The sequence below is a fragment of the Gallus gallus genome, chromosome 3 (genome assembly GCF_016699485.2).
Source record: "Gallus gallus isolate bGalGal1 chromosome 3, bGalGal1.mat.broiler.GRCg7b, whole genome shotgun sequence".
NCBI classification, from domain to species: Eukaryota; Metazoa; Chordata; class Aves; order Galliformes; family Phasianidae; genus Gallus; species Gallus gallus.
In genome coordinates, this window is record NC_052534.1 from 81,759,080 (window position 1) to 81,772,256 (window position 13,177).

At 37.8% G+C, this 13,177-nt stretch overlaps 1 protein-coding gene across 49 annotated transcripts in view; it reads right to left on the minus strand.

The window, feature by feature from the left end:
- The window catches only part of RIMS1 (regulating synaptic membrane exocytosis 1), a 298,940-nt gene that overhangs the window by 139,932 nt on the left and 145,831 nt on the right, over positions 1-13,177 (minus strand). Inside the window, exon 1 of one of the 49 annotated variants that reach the window (XM_040697613.2) lies at positions 5,599-5,917. The exons of the other annotated variants lie outside the window; for them this stretch is intronic. Coding sequence (XP_040553547.1) covers positions 5,599-5,650 — 52 coding nt within the window. The 5' untranslated portion in view covers positions 5,651-5,917. Of the gene's footprint in view, positions 1-5,598; positions 5,918-13,177 lie in introns of those variants that run through there. 49 annotated transcript variants of the gene reach the window in all.

The following is a 13,177-nucleotide window of genomic DNA, read 5'->3' on the forward strand; positions in this document are numbered from 1 at the left end:
GACGTCAGGAGGAAATTCTTTACAGAGAGAGTGGTGAGGTGCTGGAACAGGCTGCCCGGAGAGGTTATGGATGCCCTGTCCCTGGAGGTGCTCAAGGCAAGGTTGGATGAGGCCCTGGGCAACGTGATCTAGTACTTGATCTGGCAGTTGGCAACCCTGCCTGTAAGAGAGGGGGAGGGGGATGGAACTTGATGATAATCCTTGAGCTTCCTTCCAACCCAAGCCATTTTATGATTCTATGTCTTCAGTGCACTGATACTGTCATCAAAGAACACCTGGTTGCTGTCACAGACATGATTCATTGTATTAAGTCAAGAGGACACTTCTATTCCCAAGAAAAACAACAGAAAACTAACTCATTGAAAAACAATGCATGTTTAAATCACTACAGCCAAAGTGCTGACCAACCCTCCACAGAGAAATCACACAAATACCCTGACTTGATGTTCAGCCCCCACATCTAAGTGGTAAGCAGACAGTTCAGAAGCTACCCATTGCCTATGTATGCAGAAATCCTCAGAAAAATGCTCATTATCTCTTTAAATCAACTAACTTCAGATGCCTACAGTTAAGAACTTAAGTCATTGCAGAATATGGTCTGTGTTTTACAATTTATGCAGCTCAAAGGCAGACTGCCTCATACAACGTGTGGGAGGAATTTACCACATGACTGCAAAGTTTAGGTTATATTTCATACTGGAAATATATAGTTGCATTGGATACGAGCTTCCTTCTGTCACATATAATCAGCACTGCATGCTGACATACTCCAAAGCTCCAGTAAAAACTGGAACATACAAGTGACAAATTAGAGATATAATAGTCACATAGAGACTGTGCTCGCACATGCCTGTGACTCCTAGAGCTCCTAATTTGGAGCCAGCCCCTCAGATTATCCCATCAAACACAATCTTCAGGCATTAAAACATAATGGTGAAACACAACATTGTTTTTCTTTTCCTTTTCTAAATTTCTGAGTAACTAAAAGCAATTGAAAAAGGATCCAGCTTTAGCGAGCACTATGCTTTTAGAACTAGATAACCAATAACCTACATACACTGAAAATCAATGTTTATTCCATACACGCATGTCTAGAAGATGAGGATATTTTGTACCTTTTCCCGGCACACAGAAAAATACACTTCATTTTATTTTGAAACAAACAATTTAAAAATCTTTTTCTTTAAGAAGCAGTTACATTATGAACACAGTGCAGATTGCAGTGCTAGTTGACACAAACCAGAAGTAGTTCAGCGAGGACCAGTAAACTAACAAGATACTATTTCGTTTGTTAAGAACACCAGTATTAAACAGGATCTAGTGAGAAGGAAAAATCCACGTGACTTCTACTTTAGTACCTATCACAAAGTTGTTTATTTACCAGAATGATGAGATCTATGCATGTCCATACTTATTTTTAATTTTGCAAAAGGGTGCTTTGCCAGTGGCTGATTATTGAAGGCTCTTTCAGTACACTTGTTTTATCGAGGTGTAAGGTGAACTGTCTGTACACTGGTTAAAATATAATATAGGTTTCTTATCCAGATATTTAATTAGCAAAGATTTTTTTTAAACTTATTTTGTGATCTTCTTTTGAGTAGATTTGCAAACACATTCTAAGTATAGCACTGGTGTTTGTTGTTGGCTGAAACAGGTTTCGCAGAAGGTCTACTAGCATAAGACAATCCAACACAAAAACAACTGGGCCAACTTGCATGTTTGACAGGTATACCTCTTACCTGAATTATCTCCATTATTATAAGGTATCAAACCCAAAGATTACAGATCTCGCCAACTGAATATTGCAGCCAAATATCATGTCTTACCCAGTCAAACAGCAAATTGAGGATTTGTAAATGTTTCTATAACTTTTAATTAGGACACCCTAGAGAAGGGCAAAGCATAACAAAGATCCTAAGTTTCCTGAATCTTTGGGGAATTTGCTTGTGAGGAGCACCGACTCACCTTTTTTTTTTTTTTTTTTTTTTTTTAGCTCCTTCACTCAAGCACTGAGAGTGCTGAAGCATTCGTCAATCCCTTCCACCTGTAGAATTGTTTTAATCCTACAGACACTCTGAAATTTTATTCCGAGGATGTGTAGGTCACTTATGCACTTGTGCAAATGTACATGATATAGTTTACAAAGCCCACAAAGGGACGATCTCAGAAACATGTAATGCAAGGTCTTCAGAAAACATGTTTTGAGTGATAAAGAATCTAGAGAGAGTTATAAATTTAAAATACTGAGCAAAATGCATAACATTAATTCAAAAAGTTCCTTTAAAAGCATTATTCAAAACATTTTATTGAGGACAGTAGAAAAGTGTTTAGCACTACCAGGAATTTTTAATCAGCAGGCAAGTATTTTGTTTTTTGATGCTACAATATCTAAAAGGAAAGAAAAAACTCAAGAAAAAATTGGTTGCTTTGGGTCTAGCTCAGAGTCCTGATTTTACAGACCTTGATTAGCCTTGAGTGGTTGCTAATTCTGTAGATGTAAGAAGATCTTTTGGAAATTTAGAGCTTCTTTTAATTAGTTTATTACATCCATTTAATTCTAACTCAATATTGACACTAACTTTTTTCTACTGTATTATCTGAGTTCCTGTTTAGTATAATTAGCACTATTTTAGTTTTGGCATGATCTCTGCAGGCAGTATTTTCATTTTTACCTCCTTCAGTATTTTTCCACAGGCAATTTCTAAAAAGATTCAAATTAACACTTTGTATCTCAATATTTGTTAAAGCCTGATTTATAAAGAAATTATAATTCAAATCCAAGCAGCAAATAACATCTAGGGTGTTTTAGTTGTCATTGCATAGAATTTTTAACATTTAATAATGCAATATTCTGAAGTATTCATTCAGTACTCTGAAGCAGCTCATGCCTTTAAAATCTTATGGATATGACGCCAAGTGACTTATCAGCGCCATGGTCACACCTACTGCAAATAAGGTGAACAAAATGGGGGTGTATTTGAACATACATTTTCTCCTACAGTGGGAAAGAAGAAAAATATTTTTGCTCAGATACAGAAAGTAATACACAGCATTCAAAAACATGCTGATAGAAAAAACAGCAATGTGGAACAGGACTTCTCATTATCCACAGGAATGGGATAGGCAGGAAGACGGTGAGTTTGTGTTGATCACTCAATATAAATGCACACATGAACAACTGGGTAGATCCATACAAGTCACCAGAGAAATAAACAAGGAAATTCCATTTCAGAATAAAAGTTGTGATTTAATTAGCAAGAAAACCTGGGGAGATAATTTATCTAAGTATTACAATGAAAGAGAAATTCTGAGTTAAAAACAAACAAACAAACAAAAAATCCTCTTGGTTGTCCTGTGCTTCTGGGCTGTAGAATTAAACAAAGGAGATTAAATTCTCTGCATTATGATTAAAGACAGAATCATTTCAGCAGTATCGTGATGGTACTACTCTAGATCACCAAATTAGGAAGACAAGTCTGCTGAGCTTCTTTTTTGATGAGCATTCGTCATACTCCTCTGTTACACTGCAGCTGAAAGTAAGGGGAGGTTTTAAAGGCTTTTCTTTTTTCCATTCTGATGGGAATACTGCGGAAAAAATTACTGGAGTGCAAACTCAGAGACCATAGTCACCAGGAAATTAACCAGGAAAGAACTTGGAACTTTGCTTCCCACCAGTAGAGAGGTTAAGAATATCGGGCACATCTGCAGATCAAACTGGTGGAGACCTTAAGGTTTTGTTGCTGTCGTTTGTGTTTCAATTTTACTTTGCTTTCCATCACAGTCTGTCTTCCGGATACCATGCATCTAACCAACATCCTGACATTACAGTGACCTTTATGACAGTTCAGCCTCTACAGTTTTCTTCTTGCAGAAAATGGTTACATTTCCACTGCTGAATATTTAAATTAACTGAAGTGTGGCTACAATGGAGAGATTAATGAGTTGAATTCAATAGCCAGTGAGACAGAACCAGTTTTGCAGTCATTTGTAATTGTGCAGTCTGGTATACAAACAAAAGACAAATACCCTCAACAGAGTCCAGTGGTTAGCATGGTTATAGAATGCCCTTTAGCTCCTCGATTCCACACTATTCTTAAGGCTGGAGGCATGCTGCTGCGTGCCATCCCTACAGCACAGCCCCAAACCTGCCCCAAAGCAGGGTCAGTCCCAGCCCTGGTGCACCTACGCCATGTACTTGTGCCAAGCTGCACAAGAGTTCTTCACAAGGCAATTTGTGGCTGCCCACTACAGTGAGCAGCCTGAAGAAACAGGGTTTTACCTTCTTGCTGTAACTAAAGGCAACTAACTGAGTGTTAGAATCAGTGCAAACATTTTCCCCAGCTTTCTCCTTAAAACTCTGCTCACAGCTAAGGCTGACCTTGGTCTCTTTCCAAGCTCAGCAGCATCTAGTTTCCCTGATATTCCTGCTGCTGTTTCAATCTATCTCTGTTTTGACTGCTGCTCAACCTCATTTCCACTATTTCATCTCTTCAGATTCTCCTCTCTATATACTCTTATTCTCCTCTAAGCTCTGCAATAAGAAATTAATTTCAGACACTGATTTCTTAAGATCTTAAGAATTTTAACATATTTTAAAATTTGAGAAGATAGAACTTCTTCATACAATCTTTAGGATTAATTCTTCTCATGATTTTTATTCTTTTCTCTTTTCAAAAATGACTTTCACAAGCACTGCCCAGATAAAAGATTCTAAAGACTTTTGTTATTTTCAACACATTGCATAATCCCCAAGGAAAATTGCAGTCGTCAGTCCTTCCTCTCACTTTCCCCTGTGATCCTTAGTGATTTAGCTCAGAATCTCATTCCAAATACAGATATCTATTTTTTTCCCAGAGGAGAGGCGTAATGTCCTTCACTGGTTCAGAAAGTGCAAATGCATCAGTATGATGATGCAGAGATAGATAATATATAACATAATCATAACATTATGTTTATTATAACCTATATAATGCTATTGTTATAACCATAACTGGATATCATGCAAATAAACAGCAACAATAAAACAAACGTAGAACAAGACTATGGATACACTTTCAATAATATTTTTTTCTAAAATAGTATGCATTAATAAATAACAGACTCATATTCCAATCTGATCTTACTAAAGCTACTGATGGCACATTTCAGGAGATCAAGGACTTTGCTTTTCAAGGATTTGCTTCCCGAAGTAAATTTGTAAATTCTTTAGCAGTGACGTCTCCAACATACAAAATATTCATAAGAAATCAAATTATTATTACTTTTCAAAAACATTTACGTTTTGATGTGTGCTTTCAAAACAATCATTTTTTGTTTAAAAACTCAGGCCATATAGCATCGGTAATGTCAAATTACGTCTGGCACATGAGCTTTCTGAGTATAAACATAACTGAAAGACAGACTTTATGAGCAAAATGATTCCTTATTCCCTGCTCAAGCTGTGCATTTGCTACGATTAATGCTTTAGATTCAGAGGAGACAAGATCTCCACTCAAACTATACAGTTAAAGAAATCTGTTTATGAAAAGATATATTTAAATAAATAAACAAACAGAAAAACATATCTAAAACCTCTGCACCGTATAGCCACTTGTTTACCTGTCCCTGAGTGCAATGTATGGAGCAGAAACTGAAGAAACCCCGCAAACATAGCAGCATCAGCAAGAGAATGGTTAAAAAAGAACAACTGGCATCTAGTTGTTTGCAAATTGCAGTCTGCAACTGTAGCAAAGCCCAAATGCTATCAAAAATCCACTCCAGTGTGAAGGAGACGATGTTAAAAAAAAAAAAGTCCCTAAGGTCCTTGCGTCCCAATCCTAAGCCAAATTTTTCTGCAGCGTCAAATATTCAGCATTGGTGACACCAAACAGGGCTACAAGAGCTCTTGTCATCCAAACAGATTTCTGCAGTGGAGTGCAAGCATCGATTACTGCATTAGTTCATACATGCTCACTGCAGCAACGAGGAGTTTCAGTCTCCAGAAACAGCTAATGGTTTCAGGAATCCAGAATTAACAATTCATCAGGAAACAAAGCAGGAAAAAAGAGTTCCTTCCCCTCCGGGCAGAATAGCAAAGAAGTTTCTTAGTGTTTTTTGAAGCCAATGGCACCCACAAGCTCAGGAATCAATAGCACTGCTGCAGTTATTTATATTCAGCAGTGGTGCGCTGAACAAGTTTTAATGAACTGCATAAATGAAGCAATCAGATGGCTGCTTTAAGTTACATAAAAATTCTCAAGCTGTAGCTTTACTCTCAAAAATGCAACGTTCCATGAAAAAAATTACTGTATCTGTTAGAAATTAATGGAATGTTTTAATACTTCTCTTATGTAATGTGTGCATGAAAAATAAAAAAAATAAAATATAAAAATATGCTCTAAATTCAATAAAAAAGCAAAAGCAGTATGTTGATTTCTAAATTAGATATTGAAAATAAAAGAGAAAACCATAACGTGTATCCCAGCATACAGGGGAAAGATTAGAGATCAGATAACTACAGCTAATAAAATTTGCTAGAGAATTTGATCTATCTTTATCGTATCCAAATCCTAAAGCAATAAACTTATTTTCTGAGCAGAAACAGCTTTCCATGGTGAAAATATTTGTTTCTCAGTAACATATTTAGATACTGTACAACAAAACAAACAATAAGGTAACTGTTCAGAAATCACAGTCAAGAAAACAAAACACAATGAACTAACGTATTTAAAAGTCTCTGCAAGGGGAAACTTGCAAGGGATAAAATTAAGTACTTAATCTAATTTAGAGTTTACAATTATTTCATCTTTAACCATATACATATATATACCTCCCAGTATGAATAAAAATACATTTTTAGTGAAATAGATTCCCTGTAAATCTGGATCAAAACCAAGTTACTGAATACTGCCTTTCACACACCGTCCAATAGCAACAGAAACAGCTGATGTTCCAGGTGACTGCTGACTTTCAGTGTCCCAGAAGAGCATTAGCAGAAGGACAACACTGTTTTGCATTGCTTTTTCACTGGCATGCCCTTGTTAGGAAATGACACTTCTAAGGAGGAAAATGGACAGTCTTTACACATTATGAAGATGACCATCTGGACATCTACTGGCCAAGGAACACATGTACAGCTTCCTCCTAAAGCTGGAGAGTATTTCTTGCATAAGGAACAAGAGGCAGACCATGCTGAGTGGCCAGAGCTACCACAGCTCACACCATTCTCCCACTGACCCTCCTGTGTTTCTCCTTGAAGAACATCCTACTCCTTGGCTAGGGCTGGCATTGAGGCTTCACTTCATGTTCCAAAGAACTGGCCATGCCTGGATTCTAAATGCTCTCTTCTCTCATACATCCACCACAACAGACAAAAAAAAAAGAAAAGAAAAAGATGCAAAATGTTTCACAGAATCACAAAACATCCCAAACTGGAAGTGACCCACAATCATTGAGTCCAACCTCCATCCCCACACAGCATCACCCAAAATCAAACCCTATGTCTGAGATATCGTCCAAACGCTGATTGAGCTCTGGCAGCTCGGGGCCGTGCTGACTGCCCTGGGCAACCTGTTCCACATTCACTGCCATCTGGTACAGAACCCCCAGCTGCCTCTCCCCTGACACAGCTCCATGCCGTTCCCTCGGGCCTTTGCTGTCACAGGGAGCAGAGCTCAGAGCTGCCCCTCTGCTCCCTGTGAGGAGCTGCAGACGCCATGAGGCCTCCTCTCAGCTCCTCTGCTCTGGGTTCAACACACCAAGGGAGCTCAGTTCTCCTCATACTTATTGCTTTCTAGACACTTCATCTTCTTGGCTCTCTTTTGGAGCTCTCTATTTTTGTATCTGCCTTATACTATGGTGCCCAAAACTGCACACAGTACTCCCCTCACCCAGCCAGCAGCTCTGGACCTGATGCACCTCAGGGTGCAGTTGGCCCTTTTGGCTGCTAGGACATAGCACCGACCTTGACTCAACTTGCCATTAACTTTGCCCTAAAATCTCAAATCTTTTAAGAGAGACTGAACACTATAGGATTTCTTTTCTGACTTTTTTTATTAATTGTCATTTCCATATCATGCATGTATTTGCAGGAAAGCAGCTGTGAGTACATGAAGGACAAGAAGGGGACTGAAAACCACCAGCATGCCTTTACAAAAGGCAAAACTCTCACCCCTGACCAACATGACTTGTTTCTTTGGTGAGATAAGTGGACCTGAAGACAAGGGATAACAGCACTGTTGCTTAACCTAACTGTAGCAAGACTTTCAACCAGTTGTATCCTTGTCACTGTATCAGAGAGAGATGGATTGGCAGGAGAAATACAAGGTGGTTGGAAAGCTGAAGCACTTAACTCAGTCAATGACAGGCAAAAGTATTAAGTTCAGCTGGTAGCAAAACGTTAGTGATATAAAGAAGTATTACAACAAAGATTTCTTGGGAGGAATCAAGCCTGTGCTCTGCTCAGCTAGCAGTAGTCCAGACCACAAAATGTACTTTTGGAATCATAGAAAACTTGGGTGTAACTTATATCCACAATTATACTAGATGGAGAAAATATACCTGCACCTGATAGGTTTAGATGCAGAGTTTGGCTGACATTAATGTAACTAACTGAAACATTTTTGTTTTCTCTGTGTACTTTCGAAGTAGAAGTGTATCTTCTTTTCAGGCAGGTATTGCCCAATATAGAGATCTTATTTTTTCAGATTCTTTGGCAAAAATACAACTTTTCAAAGACAACTGTTGACCATTTATAACTTAAAATAGTGTTTTCATATATGTACACACACACAAATGTATACATACATATCCAGAAATGTTTTTGTTCTGTTTCTACATTTTATTTTGCAACATTGTTTGGCATGTCATTTCTCATAACTGCTAAGAAAATCAAAGCCTAAGAAGAGGGATGACTGTGATAAAATAGACACATAGCATCCTAATCCAATGTCTACACCCCAAACACCCACCATGCTCGTTACAGTTCATCAATGTTCCTTTCAATTCAGAAATGAGCATATTACGTTTATACACTTGCTGTCTGGCAAAAAAATGCACTGAAGTAGAAACAATGCAGTCACATCAACAGGGCACATGATGGAGCTACCAAGTTTGGCTTTTTATTCAGCTTCGGATAAATCAATGTCACGCTGTCGTTATTCCATGGCTTTTAGTTCAAACTCTGATCTGAACCAATTCAAGCAGAAGCAAAGGAACTTAGCAACTCTTCAGAAATATCATGTAAATCTCACTGATGTAGTAGCTTATATCTTTGCTGTCTAACTTTCGTCACCCAGTAATATTGCAATACATCTCAGTTACCTAATCTACAAACAAAAAAACCAACAGCATCTTCTCAGACTGATCATTTTCATAATCCTCCTTGACTGAGGAGGATCTATGACAATCACTGCTGCAATGTCAAAATTACAGACTTATGTCTTCTGGACTTCCTCTGATATCACAGGATGATGAACTATCTTTGATGTAAAAAGAGATTTTGTGAAGTATCTATTTTTTCTTTGTGATGAGGGCCAAACTTGAATTAAAATATCTATAAAGGATCTGCTAGATAGACTTTTTACAGTCAAAGGTCTTCTTAACCTAACCCTAATTCAAACTATTTGAATTGGGATTATTTATGGGATGAAGTGCTAGTATGAAGTGTTGGTATGACAAACCTACTTTTGACATCTGTGCTCAGGTACAGGCTTGAGCTCACAAAAATGGACCGTGAAGACCAATTCAATGTTATAAACTGTAGGAAGAGAAGACAAGCGTCTAACTTACACTTGAATTTGCCTGCCCAAAGAGGAACCACAGCAAAAGCCAGCATCAACAGCAAACCTGGGCTCCAGCAAAAACAGATTTGCCCAATAGTAGTAATGTCATTATAGCTTCTGATGAGAGTCAACTGCAGCACCCTACCAAAATTCCTTACGGCAATTCCATTTTAAAAACTTTTTTTTTTTTTAACCTTGCTACACTTCTCAACTCAACTTTTTTTTCCCCACATTGCAAAATATAACAAAAGTTAATGCTGGTCCTGAAATTATTCACGTACAGGCGGTGGCTGAAGGGGTGTACAGACATGGGCGAAGGACATCTAGGAATCACTGGTTCATTCTTTTATCCAGTTCAGGACAAGTCTGACAACTTAATTTACATTCCCTCTTTTTCTTTCAGATTTCTCCCATATCCTTTAATTCTAAAAATTTCAGCTTTAAACCTAGAAATTAGAGTAGCAGTACCATATGTGCTGATCTCATTTTGAAAGACCTATATCTATTAAGTAGCATTTTCATTACTTTTGAAATTTTACATATCATGCAAACAAACAAATATCCACATCTATAAGCAGGGCTAAACGCTAAGCATGTTTTTTGCTTAAGCATTTGCTTAACATTTAAGCCAGAAAATTTGTTCCTAATCCTTATAGCAACTTTTTAGGTCAAAGTAAGATTAGGTCCACCATAGTGCATACAACTGATGTTCTGACAATAAGCCCTAAGTTAATACCATTATTTGTTGTGGGTTTATTTTGTTTTTGTTGTTAGTGTTTTAAAACAAGAGAAAGATGCTTATAGAGAAGAATTTTAAAAGAAAGACTTGAAGAGAAGTCTAAATGCAAATGATGAATTTGTTTGTTAAAAAAAATTCACTAACAAAAATTAATGTCTTCTGAAGTGCCTCCTTTCAGTGGCCTGTAGTAGCCATTCCCTAAGACTTCCTTGGCAGTGAGATGTCAAACTGACTAATGGGAACAGATTAATCAACTTTTGTTTATTTTTACAGCTGATCTGAGAGCATCTTGTCAGTGGGAGAAGAGCCCACAGCAGCTGAAGTTACTCCTAAGAGTCCATTTCCATTCCAGTTGCAAGGGGGGCAGTTCTGTCCTTCAACAAGCTCTGCCTCCGCACTACTGGCAACTCCATGTGCCTGCCCCAAGAGATAACTAAACATACCTGGGCATGATGACAAGGCTCACTGAGTTTACATAAAAATTGGCAGAAACAGAGAACACCAGAAAGAATCTTTATCTATTTGAATTTGAGACTTATTTTTGTGGGCTTTGTTTTTTCCTCTAAGTGCAAGTAATTCCCACCCCATATTTTACATACAGCCTGAGCCCACAGAGAACATCAAATTGTCTGTTATCTCTGGAGTTTTCATGTAAGCTTACAGCAGTTCACAACCTTCTTACAGAAAACTAGCTGAAACGCTTCACCAGGAGACTTTGGTCACATATCTGCTGCAACACTGCCAGCTATATGGTTATGTATCTCGGTGAAGTGTTGGGACCTTTTTTTCCCAGTTATGTTCAGCTTATTTTATTTGCATATGCATGCATGCACTTAACAGCAAGTACACAACAGACTTCTCACTGCCCAACACTAATTTAACAAGCACTTCCTTATAATGGCTATGGAGTTATAAGTAATTTCAGCTACTCAAAAGTACAGAGTACTAACTGCATTAAGTTTAACACTGACCAAAATTGTGAAACTAGACCTAGATTGTAGTTTCATTAAAATCCTAATTAGATGTAGATTTGATTTCACATGGACTAGAACATAAATTGGAACTAACTTCTAAGAATTAATAATCTCCATAGCAAGATTTTACTTGAAGTTAAAGTTCAGTCACAGATTTAAACAAATTCCATTCATTTTAAAACTTCATGCCCAACTCTCCCAGTGAACAGATGTAAAAATACACCAGCAGATGTTACAGTAGGACTTGACTTGCCTACATTACATATTTAAAATACCTACGTGAAAATACTCTGCTAAGAACATTTAAAACCAGCCTCCTCTTCTCTGCAGCCTTTCAGCGTCGCTTTCCCTCAGCCCATTTATATACCCTGTCGCATGCCCTACTTTGGGTGCCAGAATTATAGAAGAAATTAGTGGGGCAAGGATTGGATTTCTGCTCCCCTTCCTCCAGGAGCATCTCAAGCACAAAGCCCCACTGCAGAGTTCCCAAGGTTGCTAGAACACAAAGTAAGCTTTGTTTAGGTTCATTCCAGTTTACCATCAGAGTGAAGTGTATTTTCAAGCCTCAACCATGTGAACAAAATGCACATTTAAGCAAGTAGGAAAAAAAATGACTATGCAAAAGGCAAAAGCATTACATGTATTTACACTCAAGCACATGAGCAGTTTTCAGCATCTCCTCACACTGTCCCAAACTCCAGCACTATTTCATCTTCAGCTCTCAAAGACTACATCACAGAAGTCAAAAGCATCTCTTGTAGCTACAATGGGATAAAAAGTTGAGCACAAACTTGTAAGCATACAAATCTATTAGTTCTACACAAGTTCTTTTTTCTGAACTTTGAAGAATACGGTTTTCATTCAATTTTCACCAAATCTAATTAGAACTCTGCAAGGATGATATCAGGCAGAAGATGTTCTGTTTTAAAATTACGTCAGATTGCATTTGTAATTGTCTGGTTTATAAGATCCCAATAAGTCTTCACAGAGAGTATAAATACAGTTTATACTTTCTAAGAGGACTTCTTTTGCCTTCCTAGGCTGGTGTTGTCATAGGAAACTCAGTGCACCTAATGCTCAGCTATTGTGGATTAAAGAATAAGAATTCCTACAGTCTGTATTAATAATAATCATTTTTATCTTAATCAGCAAATACTAGTAACATCTTACTATTAAACATCTTAAAGAGTGAAAAATTTTTTAAAGGAAATTTGAGATAACCTTTTTGGACACTGCTAAACAGTTCACAGAATCTCAGCAGTTGGAAGGGACCTCAAATGATATTAAGTCCAATCCCCCTGCTAAAGCAGGTGTCCTACAGTGAGTCACACCAGTAGGCATCTAGACAAGTCCTGAATATCTCCATAGAAGGTGACTCCACAGCCTCTCTGAGCAACCCTTACCCATAAAGTTCTTCCTCATGCTTGTATGAAATATCTTATGTTCAAGTTGGCCATGTTCAATAGGCCATTACTCCTTGTCCTATTGCTGTGCACCACTAAGAAGAGCCTGGCCTCATCCATTTGCCTCCCACCTCCCTTGAGATATTTACGAACATTTATCAGATCCCCTCTCAGTCTTCTTTTCCTTAGGCTCCAGCTTTTTAATCATCTTGGTGGTCCTCTACTGCACTCTTTCTAGGAGATCCCTGTCTTTTCTAAACTAGGGAGCTCAGATCCAGATACAGTACTCTAAATGTGGCC